Source organism: Leucopleurus acutus (assembly GCF_964270905.1).
Source record: "Leucopleurus acutus genome assembly, chromosome: 19".
In the NCBI taxonomy this organism is placed as follows: domain Eukaryota; kingdom Metazoa; phylum Chordata; class Mammalia; order Artiodactyla; family Delphinidae; genus Leucopleurus; species Leucopleurus acutus.
In genome coordinates, this window is record NC_139161.1 from 27,127,146 (window position 1) to 27,144,496 (window position 17,351).

Consider the following 17,351-nt stretch of genomic DNA (forward strand, 5'->3'; position numbering starts at 1 on the left):
AAAAGGAATAGTAGGGGGAAAAAAAAGAGGGAGGAGGAGAGGAAGAATAGGGAGGAGGGGATGGAGGAGGGCAGGGTGAGGAGAGGAAGAAGATGAGGAGGAAACAAAAACCACTCCTGTCTTTACAGAATAGCTCTGTGCTGGGGAATTCTTCAATGCTTATCCAGGCTCTTTACAGCTGCCTTAGCCTTCATTTTATACATGCCCTCAGTCTAGAGATTAGCCAGAGGTGAAAACATAGGGGTATTCTCAGGTCTATTCTGAGCATGCATCTTGCCACAAGTATGTGCAAGGCTTTTTAAATTTGCTAGTATACATAAGTGTGCTTTCAAATGCTCTAATTTTCCAAGGAAACTCTCTCCAGCTTCTCCTCCTAGACTTTTGGCACTCTGTTGTACAGCTCAACTATAATCTTTTGCCCCAGGTGGTTACGGTTTGTTCATTTGCTTTACAATATTTTTGAGGAATGCCCACTGCTTTTCCAGCCTGGTTAAGTTCTCAGTTAGGCATACCAGAGATGAACTCCTTGTGTCAGTTCTTCAAATAAACCCAGACAGGTTAGAACAAACACACACAAATCTTTGTGAACATGGTGTGCTCTGTTCCATGTGAAACCAAGCACAGGTGTCTAAACCAGGAACATGGGTTGCCATCTTCAAGACTGACAATGAACCAGATAAGGGCAAATATAATTGCCAGAGTTTTCCTATTGCTTTTTCAGTTGGCCTTTTTTTAAAATCCAGCATTTGCTTAGTTGCTATAAACCTTCAACTCTTTTTGAGAGTTCTAACAAAGTTTGTTTTGACAGTTTTTCCTTTATTTTTCACTGTTTCTGTGGAGAGACAGGCTCTTGGAACTACACCAGTTTCACTGAGTCACTGCTATCATTGTGCTTTTAATTTGCCTTCCCTGAAAATGCATGGGTGTACTAGCCATTCATTCATATATATTTAGTGAAATGCCTATTCAAGCCTTTTGCATATTTTACTTGGATTTAAAAATGTTGTAACACTCACTTATATAACCTGGAAACAAGTCCTTTACTGAATAAATGATATGCAAATATTTTCTCCCAGTCTCTGTGTTAATGGTGTCTCTTGAAACTTGAAAGTTTTTAATTTTGACTATGTCCAATTTATCAAAACAAATTCATTTATGGATTGTGCTTTTGGTGTTATATCTAAGAAATCCTTGGCAATACCAATCACAAAGACTTTCTATTGTTTTTCTCCAGAAGTGTTATAGTTTTAGTTTTTATGTTTAGGTCTATGGGATCCACTTGGACTACATTGTTTTTGCATGGTATAGGTAAGGATCTAAATCTTTTCAAGGTGGATATCCAACTATTCCCACACAATCTGTTGAAAAGACAACCCTTTCTCCATTACATTTTGTTGGCAAATTTGTAGGAAATTAATTGACCAAATATATAAAGGTTTATTTCTAAACTGTCAGTTCAGCTTGATTGACCTGTGTGTCTGTCCATGTGCCAGTACCACACTACCTTGATTAATGCAGCCTTATAGTAAGTTTGAATTCAGGAAGTTCAGGAAGTTCTCCAAGTTGTTTAGGCTAATCTGATTTCTTTGTGTTTCTATATGAAAATTAGGAATATCTTGTCAGTTTCTACAAAAAAGCTAGGATTTTGATTGGTATTGTGTTGAATCTATAAATCAGTTTGGAAGAATTATCTTGACAGTACTGAGTTTTCAAACACATGAACACGGAAAGTCTCTGCATTTACAAAGATTTTAATTTCTCTCAGCCTGGTTTTGTAGTTAGTTTTCAGTGCACAAGTCTCACACTTCTTTTGTTAAATTTGTTTCCTAGGATTTTATTTATTTTGATTCTATTGAGAAAGGAACTAGAGTCTTAATTTTAACTTTACTTTCAAATTATTCAGTGTTAGTAAATAGCAATTCAATTGATTTTTTATATTGGTTTTGTATCCTACAACCTTGTTGAACTAATTATTAATTCTAATAGATTTTCCGTGAATTCTTTAAGAGTTAGAATCTATGTCTGCAAATAGAAACGGTTTTACTTCTTCCTTTATAATCTGGATGACTTTAAAAAATTTATTTAATCTTACCTGATTTCACTGGCTAGAACCTCTAATACAAAGTTGATAGATGTGGTGAGAGCAAGCATCCTTGCCTTTGTCCTGATCTTATGGGAAGTCTTCAGTGTTCCAACCATTAGATATATCAGTTGTAGGTTTTTCCAGAAATCTTTATCAGGTTAACAAATTTCCATTCCCCAAAGGTTTCTTTGAATGTGCATAGTTGTGTTCCAATAAAACTTTGTTTGTGTACCCTGAGATTCGAGTTTCATTTAATTGTAAAGTGTCCCAAATTATTAATCCCCATTTGATGGTTTTCAAACATTTAAAAATGTAAAGTAACATTTTTAGCTTGCAGGCTGTATAAAAATCAGGTAGCATTCCCAAGTTAGCCAAAGGGCCAGAGTATGAAAACCCATGGCCTAGAATACAGTCTGTCCTAGACTGTATTCCATGTGCACTTGAATATGTATTCTGCTGTTGCTGGGTAGACTGTTCTGTTACTGGGTGCATATATATTTACAATTGTTATATCTTCCTGATGAATTGAAACTTTTATCATTATAAAATGTCTGTCTGTAGTAACATTTTTTTGCATAAAAGCCATTTTAATTGTAATATCAGTATAGCCATTCCAGCTCTCTTATGATTACTATCTGCATGGTTGCATCTTTTTCATCCTTTTATTTTCAATCTATTTGTGTCTTTAAATCTCAAGTACAAATCATCCACAATTTATGATGGGGTTATGGCACGATAAACTCATCATAAGTTGAAAATATCTTAAGTTGAAAATGTATTTAATACACATAATCTGCTGAACATCATAGACTGATTAGTTTCGGCTACCTTAAACGTGCTCAGAACACTTATATTAGCTTACAGTTGAGCAGAATCATCTAACACAAAACCCATTTTATAATTCAGTGTTGAATATCTCATGCAATTTATTGAATATTATACTGGAAGTGAAAAACACAATGGTTGCATTAGTATAGAATGGTTGTAAGTGTACTGGTTGCTTACCCTTGTGATTAAGTGGCGGACTGGAAGCTGCAGCTCACTGCTGTTGCCCAGCATTACAAGAGAGTATTGTACCACATATCAGTAGCTCAGAAAAAGATCAAAATTCAAAATATGGTTTCTACTAAACATGTTATTGCTTTTGAACCATGATAAAGTCAAAAAATCATAACTCAGGGACTGTCTGTAGTTGGATTTAAAAAGATTCAGTCTATCTTTAGCTTTTGATTAGAGCGTTTAATTCATTATTATTTAAGGTAATTATTGGTTTGGATTTATGCCTACTATTTGTTATTTGTTTTCTATTTATTTCAATTTTTTTTTTTTTTTTTTTGCGGTACGTGGGCCTCTCACTGTTGTGGCCTCTCCCGTTGCGGAGCACAGGCTCCGGACGCGCAGGCTCAGCGGCCATGGCTCACGGGCCCAGCCGCTCCACGGCATGTGGGATCTTCCCGGACCGGGGCACGAACCCGTGTTCCCTGCATCGGCAGGCAGACTCTCAACCACTGCGCCACCAGGGAAGCCCTCAAGTATTTTTATTTGTTCCTCTATTCCTCCTTTACTTCCTTTTTTGCATTAAATAGATATTTTCTAGTATATCACTTTAATTTTTTTTAAGAAACCATATTTTGGGATTATTTTCTTAGTTGCTGCTCTAGAGTTACAATATGGATCTTAACATATTCTACTTCAGATTAACTCTAAATTATTGCAGTGAAATATAGAAACCTTACTCAAATATAGCTCTGCCTCCTACTCTTTTTGTATTATTATTGTCACACATTTTCTGTTACAAAAACAATTTTTAAATCACTATCTCATTAATTTTAAATTAGTAAAAAGAAACAGAAAATATATATTTATACTGTCTTTTATTAACTATGTAATTATGTTTACTGGTGCTCTATATTTCTTTGTGTGGAGTCAAATTACCAAGTGTCTGGTGTCATTTCCTTTCAGCCTGAAGAAGTTTCTTTAGCATTTATCTTAGGACATGTTTACTAGCAACAAATTCAGTATTTATATTTACCTTCATTTCTGAAAGATAGTTCTGCTGGATAAAGAATTCTGGATTGACAGTTTTTCCCCTTTCAGCATTTTATTTTATTTTTATTTATTTTTTATTATTTTTATTTTTTGTGGTACGCAGGCCTCTCACTGTTGTGGCCTCTCCCGTTGCGGAGCACAGGCTCCGGGTGCGCAGGCTCAGCGGCCATGGCTTATGGGCCTAGCCGCTCCACGGCATGTGGGATCTTCCTGGACCGGGGCGCGAACCCGTGTCCCCTGCATTGGCAGGCGGACTCTCAACCACTGCGCCACCAGGGAAGCCCCCTTTCAGCATTTTAAATGCCATCCCACTGGCTACTGACCTCCATCTTTTAAGAACGTCAGCTGTTGACTTGGGGTTGCTGTCTACAAAAGAAGTCATTCTTCTCTTCCTGCTTTGAAGATCTTCTCTTTGCCTATAGCTTTGAACAGTTTGACTATGTGTCTAGATATGAATCTCTTTATGTTTCACTTACTTGCAGTTCACTGGAATTCTTGAATTACTGATTTTCAACACATTTTGGAAGGTTCAGCCACTAATTTGTCAAATATTTTTCTCTGCTCTTTTCTCTCTCCCTCCTTTCCTTCTGGAACTTCCATTACGTTTATGTTGGTATACTTATTTCTGGCATTCCATATGTCTCTGAAGTGCTGTTCACTTTTATTTATTCTTTTGTTTCTGTTCTTCATATTCGAAAAATCTATTGGTTTATATTATATTTTGCTGGTTATTTCTCTGTCGGTTCAAATCTGCTGTGAATTTTTGTTTCACTTACTGTACTTTTCAACTCCGGAATTTCTATTGGCTTCTCTTTTAAAATTTCTGTCTCTTTACTGATATTTTGTATTTAAGCAGTCATTGTCATGATACTTTAATTCTTTAAACAAAGCTTACTTTAGTTCTTTGAAAACACTTACATTCAAATACTGCTTTGAAGTCTGCGTACTAAGTCTAACATCAGTGGCCACCTCAGAGACAGTTTCTATCAACTAGTTTTCCCTCCGTATACGGGTCATATTTTCCTATTCTGTTCAATGTCTTGTAATTTTTTGTTATCGAAAATCAGACATATTTGATAATATATTTCAGCAACTCTGGATTCTGACCGCCCCCCCGTGTGTTCTTCCTTGTGACTTCCAGAACTAATTCTGTAGAGTCTGTCTCTTCTGCAAGTATAAGGCTGCTCAGTTTTATTATTATTTTTAAATATTTATTTATTTATTTTATTTTTGGCTGCATTGGGTATTAGTTGTGGCATGCAGGATCTTTGTTTAGGCATGTGGGATCCTCCGCTGTGGCACACGGGCTGCTCCGTGTTGCAGCATGTGGGCTTCTCTCTAGCTGTGGCGCATGGGCTCCAGAACGCATGGACTCTCTAGTTGTGGTGCCTGGGCTCTCTAATTGTGGCCCGTGTGCTCAGTAGTTGTGGCACGCGGGCTTAGTTGCCCCACGGCATGTGGGATCTTAGTTCCCCGACCAGGGATCAAACCCACGTCCCCTGCATTGGAAGGCAGACTTAACCACTGGACCACAGGGAAGTCCCAGTTTTATTATTATTTCTTATATTTATTTTTAAGCCTGGATTTCTTGGGAAGAGCATAACTTACTTGCCAGCCAATGACTGGTGAGAGGCTGTGCTTAAACATCTGGAGCCACTTGCACCTTTTCTCTGATGGATCTGTGTTCACCATTTGAGAAACACATGCAAAGTTCAGAAAGGTTACAAACCTTCTCTGTGCAAGGGAAGGCTTTTACTTTCTGCATGTGCAAGGATTCCCATTAAACCAGGAATGAATAGACATCTAAGGCTCGCTTTGGTGTCTTCTGAGCTTGCATGTAGTCTTGTATATACTAGCAGCCTTCCAAATCATTTAGAATATGGGGAAGTTTACTCACTATGGTTATCTTGTTCTCTGGATGTCTTTGTTAAAATTTTGACTGGGCTGTCCGTCTGCTGCTTCCCTTAACCAGTACCTCAACCCCAAGCTAGCGATGTTCCCTGATTGTTTGCCACCATGTAATCTCTACTGTTTTTTACAATATTTTTATAAGATTGTTTATATTCTTATTTTCTTTTTTTGCTTTCATTTTTTAATTGAAGTATAGTCAATTTACAATGTTGTGTTAGTTTTAGATGTACAGCAAAGTGATTCAGATATATATATATATATATATATACCTTTCAGATTCTTTTCCATCATAGATTATTACAAGATATCAAATATAGTTCCGTATACAGCAGGCCCTTGTTGTTTATCTATTTTATATACAGTAGTATGTATATGTTAATCCCAAACTTCTAATTCCACCCCCCACCCCCATTTTTTTTTTACAATTCTCTTGGCCAGGCACTCAGCCCTGCTCTACTGCAAATCAAGTCAGCTCTCTCTGGCCTGCCCTGGTAAAACTATCATGCAGATCTGTTGGATGGGAGGGCATGGGAACAGTCTCAGGTAGAAATACTACAGAATCCCATTATTCTTACCAAGGTTTAGTAGTTTTTCTTGAATAAATGCTTCTCAATTTGTTGAATAACTCTGTTCAGTTTTCAGAGTCCTGAAATGGTTGGCTGACAATTTTGCCCAGTTGCTTTTCGGGGAGAGAATTTGCTGAGATCTTCACTCAGCCATTGCAGAAATCATGATACTGATTTTTAACTTAATTAATTAATTAATTTTTTTTACTGTTTTGGGTCTTCATTGCTGCGTGTGGGCTTTCTCTGGTTGCAGCGAGCGGGGGCTGCTCTTTGTTGCAGTGCGGTACGGAGGCTTCTCATTACGGTGGCTTCTCTTGTTGCAGAGCAGGGGCTCTAAGCACGTAGGCTCAGTAGTTGTGGCACATGGGTTCTAGAGCACAGGGCTCAGTAGTTGTGGCACACGGGCTTAGTTGCTCTGCAGCATGTGGGATCTTCCCAGACCAGGGATTGAACCTGTGTCCCCTGCGTTGGCAAGCGGATTCTTAACCACTGCACCACCAGGGAAGTCCATGATACTGATCTTTAAAAAAAGTACTGATTCTTTAAGTTAGCGACAAATATTTCTTTCTTTCTTTTTTTTTTTGAGACAAATATTTCTTTCACTTCATTGCCTATGTAACAACCTGACTCATCCTTTATTTATTTTAAAATATTTATTTATTTATTATTTATTTTAGCTGTGCTGGGTCTTAGTTGCAGCACGTGGGATCTTTAGTTGTAGCAGGCAGACTTCGTAGCTGCGGCATGCGGCTCTTAGTTGTGGCATGCGAACTCTTTAGTTGTGGCATGCGTGCAGGATCTATTTCCCCAATCAGGGATTGAATCCGGGCCTCTTGCATTGGGAGTGTGGAGTCCTACCCACTGGACCACCAAGGAAGTTCCTCATCCTTTACTTTTTATTAAAAAAAAATTATTTTTGGAGATCTAGTTCAGTTTATTCAATGATTCATGAATCAGGTAGCATCCCGTCTAGCAACTAGAGGTGTGATTCCCTGACTCATCCATCAAAAACCATCACAGTAAAATGAATTTTTGACGTGAAAAATGGAGGCAAAATAAAACAAAACTCAGAAATCCAAATGAAATAAAAAATTTGGAACCTAGGATTTAAAATTCAGATTTATTGAAAAATACAGAAAGCAGTAGTGTTTTTAATGAAAAAAGTCCTAGACTTGATTCTGCCACCTCCATGTAATTTTAGGTAAGTTCCTCAACTTTTGTGAATCTCAGTTTTCTCTTTTACAAAATGGGATGATGAAATTAATTTCATGCAGTTATTCTGAGGACTAGATGAAATAACCCAAGTGGAAGTATTTTGCAAAGGACAAAGTTTTATAAAAATATAAGATTATCTCAACATTATATTTTTAAATAGGGTTGCTATGAACATTTGCAAAATAATTAAGCCAAGAAATATATATACAGTTTACACAGCATTCTTAATATCTATGCTAAGTCATAATGACTTAAGAAGATATTAGTATAATATGAAATTATATTGCAGTGCTGTCAGAAAAAAAAGCTACTGCAGCTACATAAAAGCCTTTTAGTATTTCCTTACACTATCTCATTTGTACACTTCAATGTACTTTTAATTTTTATTTTACGAGAGTTAAACATTAGAGAAAATCAAGCAACACTGTCAACATCTGTAAACTGTAAATAAGAAGAAGTCTTCTGAGTATGAAAATTAAAAAGACTACACAAGACTACAGTTTTTATGAAAACAACATTTTAAAAAAATGGATTTTGCCTAACCTTCTTTAAGAACTATTTTTAAAAATCCATTTTAAAAACAAAATATATTTACTACTTCAACTAACCTAAATCTCAATTGGCACTGCCTATTTAAATGTGACTCTGTAATCTTGTTCTCTGGTGTTCCCAACAACTGTTTCAGTAAAATCTCTTTTATCCATTAGTCCAAAGCCAAAAGAAACTACCAAAAAAGTAGTTATACACACTACTTTAGGAAAAAGTCAAGTGACAAACTATATGTTAAGACTTTATTCTAAAAGCAAAGTTTAGTAGAGATTCAGTCATATTTCTAAAACTTTCTATATAAACATGTAGTATAATAGTAATCCTAAAGCAATGAAAGATACTTAAGGTATTAAAAATTGAATTATAACTATAAAAATATACAGGCTCATTAACCCAGGTATATGACTTCAAGTAATTCTGCCTAAGTAAATCCCTAATCAAAGGCTTATAGACTTTATTACTAAATTGTTCCAATATACTTATGTTAAAGAAAAATAGAGATAAAATTAGGGGATGAATAGGACCTATTAGCCAATCATTTAAATTATAAGAGGATTTTATTGATAAATACAAGTGTCATTTTATATTATCTGCAGTGGAAATGTAAGCAGAAAGTAAAACTATATTTCAGAATACTCTCATTTTTGTAAAAAATTTACAAATTCCATCAGAGGTATATACGTATGTGCATATGTGATAGAGTGTCAATAGTGCAACCATCAACAAAATGAAAAGGCAGCCTATAAAATGGGAGCAAATATTTGCAAACCACATATTTGATAAGGGGTTAATATCCAAAATATACAAAGAACTCTTATAATTCACTAGCAAAAAACCAAAACAATCCAATTAAAAAATGGGCAAAGGAAAAAAAAATGGGCAACGGACCTGAATAGACATTTTTCTAAAGAAAACATACTAATGGCCAATGGCTACATGAAAAGGTGCTCAACATCACTAAAAATGAGGGAAATACAAATCAAAACCACAATGAGATATCATCTCACATCTTTTAGGATGGCTATTATAAAAAAGATAAGAGATAACAAATGCTGGCAAGGATGTAGAGAAAAGAAACCCTTGTACATTGTTGGTGGGAATGTAAACTGATACAGCCATCACGGAAAACAGTGCGGAGGTTTCTCAGGAAATTAAAAATGGAAATACCATATGATCCAGCAATCCCACTCCCGGGTATATATCCAAAGGAAACGAAATCATTATCTTGAAGAGACAGCTCTATTCCCAAGTTCATTGCAGTATTATTCACACTAGCCAAGGTATAGAAACAATCTTAAGTGTCCCAAAACGGATGAATGGATAAAGAAAATGTGGTGTTTTTATATATATAAAATGGAATTTTATTCAGCCTTAAAAGAGAAGGAAATCATGTCATTTACAAAAACATGGATGAATCTGGAGAGCATTAAGCTAGGTGAAAAAAGCCAGACAGAGAAAGACAAATACTGCATGATATAAAAAAAAAAAAGTCAAATTCAGAAACTGAAGAGGAAAGTGGCTGCCAGGGGCTGGGAGAAACAGAGGTCGGTAAAAAGGTACAAATTTCCATTATAAGATATATAAGGTCTTCAAATCCAATGTAATATAGTTGATAACAATGTATTATATAAATGAAACCTGCTAAGACAGCAGAACTTAAATGTTCTCACCCCCACCCCCAAAAGGTAAATAAATATGTGAGCTGATGATGATGGTGTGTTAATTAACTCAATGGGTGGAATCCTTTCATAATGTATACAATATATCAAGTCACCACATTGTACACTTTAAATATCTTAACCCAATCCCTTGGTTAGGAAGTTAGTTTAACAAAAAATTTCATTATGTAACTGTTTTGGAGAAACAAAGTGCTATTGTAATGATAACGTTAAAATGGGACATGCTGTTACTCAGTAACAATATATTTCAGGTGTCAGAAATTTCAACTATATAATGAAAAATGTACAGATTGAAACTACAAACTTACCTAATAATTTGTCCTTCCTCTTCTGGAGTAGCTGGTCTTAACCCCAGAACTATGTGACATACCTAGAGATAAAAGTGGTAAATTAAACTTCTTTGGTGCCAATGACTGGACTATAGACTATTTCACATTCTCTGTATGAGATCCATATTCTAGATGGGAATCTAAATCAGCAATAGCTTTCAATTGATGAATTATCAATGATCCACTTAAGCAAATCTGAACTTTAAACTTAAATTTTCTATTCTGTTGTTTCTTTTTAAACAAACCATTGCAATGGAAGGCAATTTCCAAATCTCTGTGTGATAAAAAAGAGACAGAGAGAGAGACACAGAGACAGAGACAGAGAAAGGAAGAAAGGAAGAAAAGGAGAAAGAAAGGAAGAAACTACTTTTCAGAATATTTCATTAACACTATATATCTTAATTATCTCACATAGAGAATATTACTTCCTTTCCTGAAATCTGGAGTATACCATGGCACCTGGGCAGAGAGGTGAAGGGGAGATGAAAAGGACACAGAAAATGAAGGATAATGGTGGCATTTCAATTTGAACAACTCTAAGAAAAACATTATTGCCACTAGTGCTAAATATGCTTTTTTCTTTTTTTTTTTGTGGTACGCGGGCCTCTCACTGTTGTGGCCTCTCCCATTGCGGAGCACAGGCTCTGGACGCGCAGGCTCAGCAGCCATGGCTCATGGGCCCAGCCGTTCCGCGGAATGTGGGATCTTCCCAGACCAGGGCACGAACCCGTGTCCCCTGCAACGGCAGGCGGACTCTCAACCACTGCGCCACCAGGGAAGCCCTAAATATGCTTTTTAAGGCTCATTTTCTCCTCAACTTATTTGCCTTCTCTAAATATCATCACAAAAGATATGATTTTTCCCCCAACATTTAACATGAAAATTTTCAAAAATACAGAAAAGTTGAAAGAATTTTACACTGAACACCTCATTCCCATCATCTAAGTCTAACATTAACATTTTTATTATACTTAATCTATTCATCCCTCAATTCATCATCTTAATTTTTACATGCATTTCAAAGTAAATTATAGCTATTAGTACAGCTCCCTGTAAATACATCAGCATGCCTGTTTATAGTTTTGTTTACATTTTGAGGTACAATTAACAGTACACAAATTAGGTTTATAAGATTCAGGCATGTATCAGTAGTTCATTCTTTTTTATTGCTGAGTAACAGTCCACTGTTTGACAATACCATTTTATCCATTCTCCTACTGATGCATACTTGGGCTTTGGGTTTTGTTTTTTTTTTTTAATTTATTTTTGGCTGTGTTGTGTCTTCGTTGCTGCGTGCGGGCTTTCTCTAGTTGTGGTGAGCGCGGAATACTCTCGGTTTCGGTGTGCAGGCTTCTCATTGTGGTGGCTTCTCTTGTTGCAGAGCACGGGCTCTAGGGCGTGCAGGTTTCAGTGTTGTGGCACATGGGCTCAGTAGTTGTCGCTCGTGGGCTCTAGAGCACAGGCTCAGTAGTTGTGGTGCACGGGCTTAGTGGCTCCGCGGCATGTGGGATCTTCCTGGATGAGGACTCAAACCCGTGTCTCCTGCATTGGCAGGTGGATTCTTAACCACTGCGCCACGAGGGAAGCACAGGTATCTGGGTTTTTGTAAGCAAACTTAATGAAAAGGAAATATAATATACATGCTTAAAAGTGAACAATATTTTAAAAAGATTTTTTAATTGAAGTATAGCTGATTTACAATATTGTGTTAGTTTCACATGTACAGCAAAGTGTTAAAAGTGAACAAATCTTAAGTGTACAGTTTATTGACTTTTCACAAAGTAAACACACCTATGTAACCTTCATCCAGTCAAGAAACAGAACATTGCTACCTCTCCCAAAGTTCCACTTTGAGTTCTTTCCCAGACACCACTGTACCCCTTTAATGTGTTCACTCTACTAAATTCTACCACCATGGATTGGTTTTGTCTGCTTTTGAATTTTCTGGTCCAGTATTTTCCACTCAAAATTATGTAAGATTCATCCATGTGGTTGTGTGTAGCACTAGTATATTTATTTTTATTGTTTTAAAGTAAACCATATGTATGCATGTGCCACCATTTCTGTTTATGTATTTATTGTTGATAGGTACTCGGGTCATTTTCTGTTTGGGGCTGTAACAAAAAATGATTATAAGAACTTATTCTATGTTTCTTGGTGCTCAGATATACAAGTTTCTGTAGGATATATACATGGGGTAGATTTGCTGAGTCATAGAGTATACATAAAAACAGCCAAACAATTTCCAAAATACTTGTAAGAATTTATATTCCTACTGGCAATGTGTAAGAGTTCCAGTTTCTTGCTATCCTCAACAATGCTTCATATCACCTCAAAGCTAACCATTCTAATGGATGTCTAATGGTACTCCAAGAGTGATTTTAAAATGTATTTCCATTATGACTAAAGAAGTTAGCCCCCTTTCATAATTATTAGCTATTTGGATATTCTCGTTTGTGAAGCACCTGTTCAAGTTTTTTGTACACTTTGATATTGAGCTTCTGCCTTTTTTTCATTGATTTTTGCTCTTTGTATGCCCTATATACAAGTCTTTTGTTGGATACAGGTATAGCAAATATATTCTTATCTTTTCATTTTTTTTTTTTGGCCACACCGCGTGGCATGGGGAATCCTAGTTCCCCAACCGGAGATCGAACCCGTGTCCCCTGCATTGGAAGCGTGGCATCGTCACCACTGGACCGTCAGGGAAGTCCCTCTTTTCATTTTCTTAATGGTATCTCTTGATTAAAAGAATTCTTAATTTTACTGAAGTCCAACTTAAAACTTTTCTTTATGCTTAGTGCTCTCTGGAAGTATTTTGGCTGCATTGGGTCTTCATTGCTGCATGCGTCCTGTTTAAGAACTCTTTGCCACCTCAAAGTCATTAAAATATCTCCTATATTATTTTCTAGACATTTTATTGTTTACCGTTCAAATTTATTAGATTTATAATCTACCTAAATTACTTTTCATGTATTATAATGGGGTGGGAATAATGAGGCATGTTTTCACCATATGAATACTAATTAATTCAGTACCACTTACTGAAAAGACCACCCCTTTGCATCTGCAATGCAATGTCTTCTTTGTTATAAATCAAGTGATCACACCTATGTAGGTCTGTTTAAGAACTCTCAATACTGTTCCACTGGTTTGTCTAACTTTATGCAGATATCACATTGTCTTAATACTGTTATTCTTTTTTTTTTTGCGGTACGCGGGCCTCTCACTGTTGTGGCCTCTCCCGTTGCGGAGCACAGGCTCTGGACGCGCAGGTTCAGCGGCCATGGCTCACGGGCCCAGCCGCTCCGCGGCATGTAGGATCCTTCCAGACCGGGGCACGAACCCGTGTCCCCTGCATCGGCAGGTGGACTCTCAACCACTGCGCCACCAGGGAAGCCCAATACTGTTATTTTATAACAAGTTCTAATATCTGGTAATACAAGTCCACTGTTCTTTAATATCACCTTTGCTATTTTTATTTTTGGCCCTTCATACTTCTCTGTGTATTTAGAATCAGCTTGTCAAGTTCTGCAAAAACATAATGACAACAATGAACTTTTTGGGATTCTGATTGTGAGTGCACAAATCTTTAAATCAACTGAAGGGGAATTGACATCATTAAAGTATTGAGCCTTCCAATCCATAAATACGGATTACCTCCCTCTGTATCGGTTTTTTTTTATTACTGCTATAACAAATTATCACAAAATTTGCAGCTTAAAACAGCACAAATTCATTATCTTACTGTTATGTAGGTCAAAAGTAAGGCATGGATCTCACTAGGCTAAAAATTAAGACGGCAACAGGGCTGTCTGTATTCCTTTCCGGAGGTCAAAGGAAGAATATGCTTCCTTGCCTTTTCCAGCTTCTAGAGTTCACCCACATTCCTTTGCTCACGGCCCCTTCCTCTTTCTTCAAAGCTAGCCACTTGCACCTCTCTCACTCTTCTTCCAATGTCATTTCTTTCTCTCTGACCACAGCTGAGAAAGATTTTCCACTTTTAAGGACTCATGTGATTAGACTGGACCCATCTGAATAATACAGGCCAATCTCCCCATCTCAGAGTCCTTAAACTCATACATCTGCAAAATCCCCTTTGCCATGTAAAATAACATATTCACAGGTTCCAAGGATTAGGGCATGGATATTGGTGGGGGTGGGGGTAGGCTGAGTTATTCTGCTTACCACATTATTTAACATTTGATACTTTCTGACAAATGTATAAGATAGAAGATCCTGCTCATGTTTAGCATGCTTCCTCTGCAAAATATTGGGCACTGAGTTTATTAAAAAGGATTGAAAATAAAGTACTACCACAGGAATGGTTTACTAATTCTACTGATACTTATGTTACACTTAAATACTCAGGCAAGAGTGGGATCTTGGCAAATAAAATAAGAGCATAATTCAAGCTTTTATCACTGAACTTACCAGCTAACTCTATTTTAAGACACAGATAGAAAATAAAACTAATTAGCATAACAGTCTGCTTACTCATATATTAAGTGAACATAAAGTTTACTTAAGTGGTCAAAATGTTTGTATAACTAATTATGACTTAAAGTAGTTGAGAATATTATTTTAAATGAGATAAAAAACTAGCTGATCAATTTTCGTATTACCAAGCAAGTCATTTCTGTTTATAGTAGTGATTTATATTATTTTTGTACATTTTTTATTTTACAAAGCCATCAACTTAAATCCCTGCTGAAAACTGATAGTGGAGCAGCTGAGTGATTTATATGGATATTATAGGCTTATCAGATTGCATATGCTTTAAATATACATTAATTAGTCATTAGCTATAAGGAAGAGTTCAATTTCCATGTATTCTAACATCGTTGTGTCACAGACAAGTTACTCTTTATTTGCAATGGAAGATCATGATACAAAGATACTAAACCTTTCTGACTTTCACAGGGATGCTTTTACAAGGAAAGGAAAATATAATAAGGAGAATCTAAAATATCACTATTAAATCAACAAATTTTTATAAAGAACCATGAAAAATGGGAAACCATAAGTTATTTTTTTTAATTGGAGCAAGAGAAGTATTTTAACTGGGAAAACAGTTAAAATATGGCTGCTCACTCCTAGCAGCTATTCTTTCCTCCTTCTCCTTCAATCTTTTTTGGACCTTCTAAAGAATTAGAAAAAAAAACAGAACTGAGAAACAGTCTTGCATCTAAGATAATCTCCTAACTGGGAAGATTGTATATTTTGTGAAAAATTTACAGCTGCCTACTTATGATCCATCTCTCTGTTCACACAGCCTTACTTGTTAGGAGGGGCCTTTAAACAAGACAACAATGAAGAAAAATAGCAAATTATTCTCTATGTGTCTACATTCTCCTCTGTCATTACTTGTAAGATAAACATAATCAGCTCTATTCTACCCTCCTATCGTCTCATGACTTTGAGAAACTTCAGTAGGCACTCATGCTCTCTCACCATCCTTCAGGTCGTGTACGGGATAATGTAGTTCTTTTTATAATATATGGTTTTGTAGCCTAGTTGTAATAACTATTACATATGGAAAAGATGCAGAACTACTGGTACCACTGTCCTCTGTACCTGTCATTTACCTTAAACATACCTGGAAAAGTAGATTCAAAAATTCATTGGCAAGAACATTTTTCACACTCCAGATTTGATAGTCTTCTAGACTAAGATGGCCCATCTGAAAGAGAAACAGTATTTTAAAAGATCTCATTTTTTATACTATTTGAATAAAATCTGGTTTATTAAACTTCTAATTGTCATATGTCTGAAAGAAAACCAATAATTTAAGGTAGATGCTATGTGTTCATCTGAGAAGTAGGCCAGCTAGGATAAGTTTAAAAGTAACCAAATTTTGTTGAAATAGTCAATGGCAATGAGGACAATTTATCCCCAACAATCATCTTCCTCCAATAAGACCTGGGAAATAACTCACAGTATCTTCTGGTTCAAAGGTCACTTACGGAACCCACAAAAGGCCCTGAGTAGGGAAAATGAAGCATTTACTAATTTTGAAAGCATTTTTGCAGACTCTTTGGATTATGCCCTTTGATCCTAACAATTTTCTAAGACCTTCTTAGAAATATCTGGTAATTTTATCAGAATTCTTAGAGATTTAAAAGAATTTAATAAATATAAAAAATGAGTATCTACATTACATTTCCCCAAAATACAATTTAACATTACTCTTATAAGTTGAGTAAAGCAATATTTTCTTGGTGTCAAAGTGTACCAAAAATTACATTTTCATACAGAAGGCAAAATATATATAAGCTATTGATTACATGCTTATTCTGGCTGCCATTAAAGAACTCAGAAGAGATCTTTACCAATATTACTTTTTAAATTTTGTAAAAGAACATATGTACCACCCTGACTGAGATAAAAGGTCATTTCCATCATCCCAAATATCCTTATGGTCCTCCCCAGTTAAATCACTCATCCCCGAAATCACTGTTGTAACACCTGTTACCATTTTTAAGTTTTGCCTCTGTTCTCGAACTTCATATAAATGGAATCATACAATATGTGTTCTTTTTTTCTGTGCATTCTTTCACTCAGTATAAGGTTAGCCCTACCATAACTTATTAAAATGGGAGAAATAAAGATTATAAATGATGGCAACGGCTGTGTCTACTTAATTTTTATAAAATGCCTAGCTTATAAAATATAATAAATGTTTTTATGTATATAACACTTAATGGAGTTGTTTAAAGATGGAATGGGCTATCTTTAGAGACAACTTGGAGGTGTTGTAACAACAGATCCAAATAAGCACTTGGTGGGGATGAGGTAGAAGAGATTTAAATATATATATAAACTATATAAACCAATTCAGAGTACAAGGTATTTTTAGAAAAGGATTAGTCCCAGCGAGACTCACCTTTGTGGTGTCATGTGCATTCAATATGCCTTCTACAATGTCAGATAGATCCATGTGTAATTCCTTTAAAAACAGAAACCCAAA

The 17,351-nt window shown here is 35.9% G+C and overlaps 1 protein-coding gene across 1 annotated transcript in view; it reads right to left on the reverse strand.

Annotated features, from left to right (window-relative positions):
- Positions 1-17,351, reverse strand: part of USP32 (ubiquitin specific peptidase 32) — a gene marked incomplete at its 5' end in the record, with an annotated part of 150,448 nt that overhangs the window by 53,183 nt on the left and 79,914 nt on the right. Inside the window, 3 exons of the mRNA XM_082861592.1 lie at positions 10,361-10,422; positions 15,981-16,064; positions 17,268-17,330. Coding sequence (XP_082717718.1) covers positions 10,361-10,422; positions 15,981-16,064; positions 17,268-17,330 — 209 coding nt within the window. The remainder of the gene's footprint in view (positions 1-10,360; positions 10,423-15,980; positions 16,065-17,267; positions 17,331-17,351) is intronic.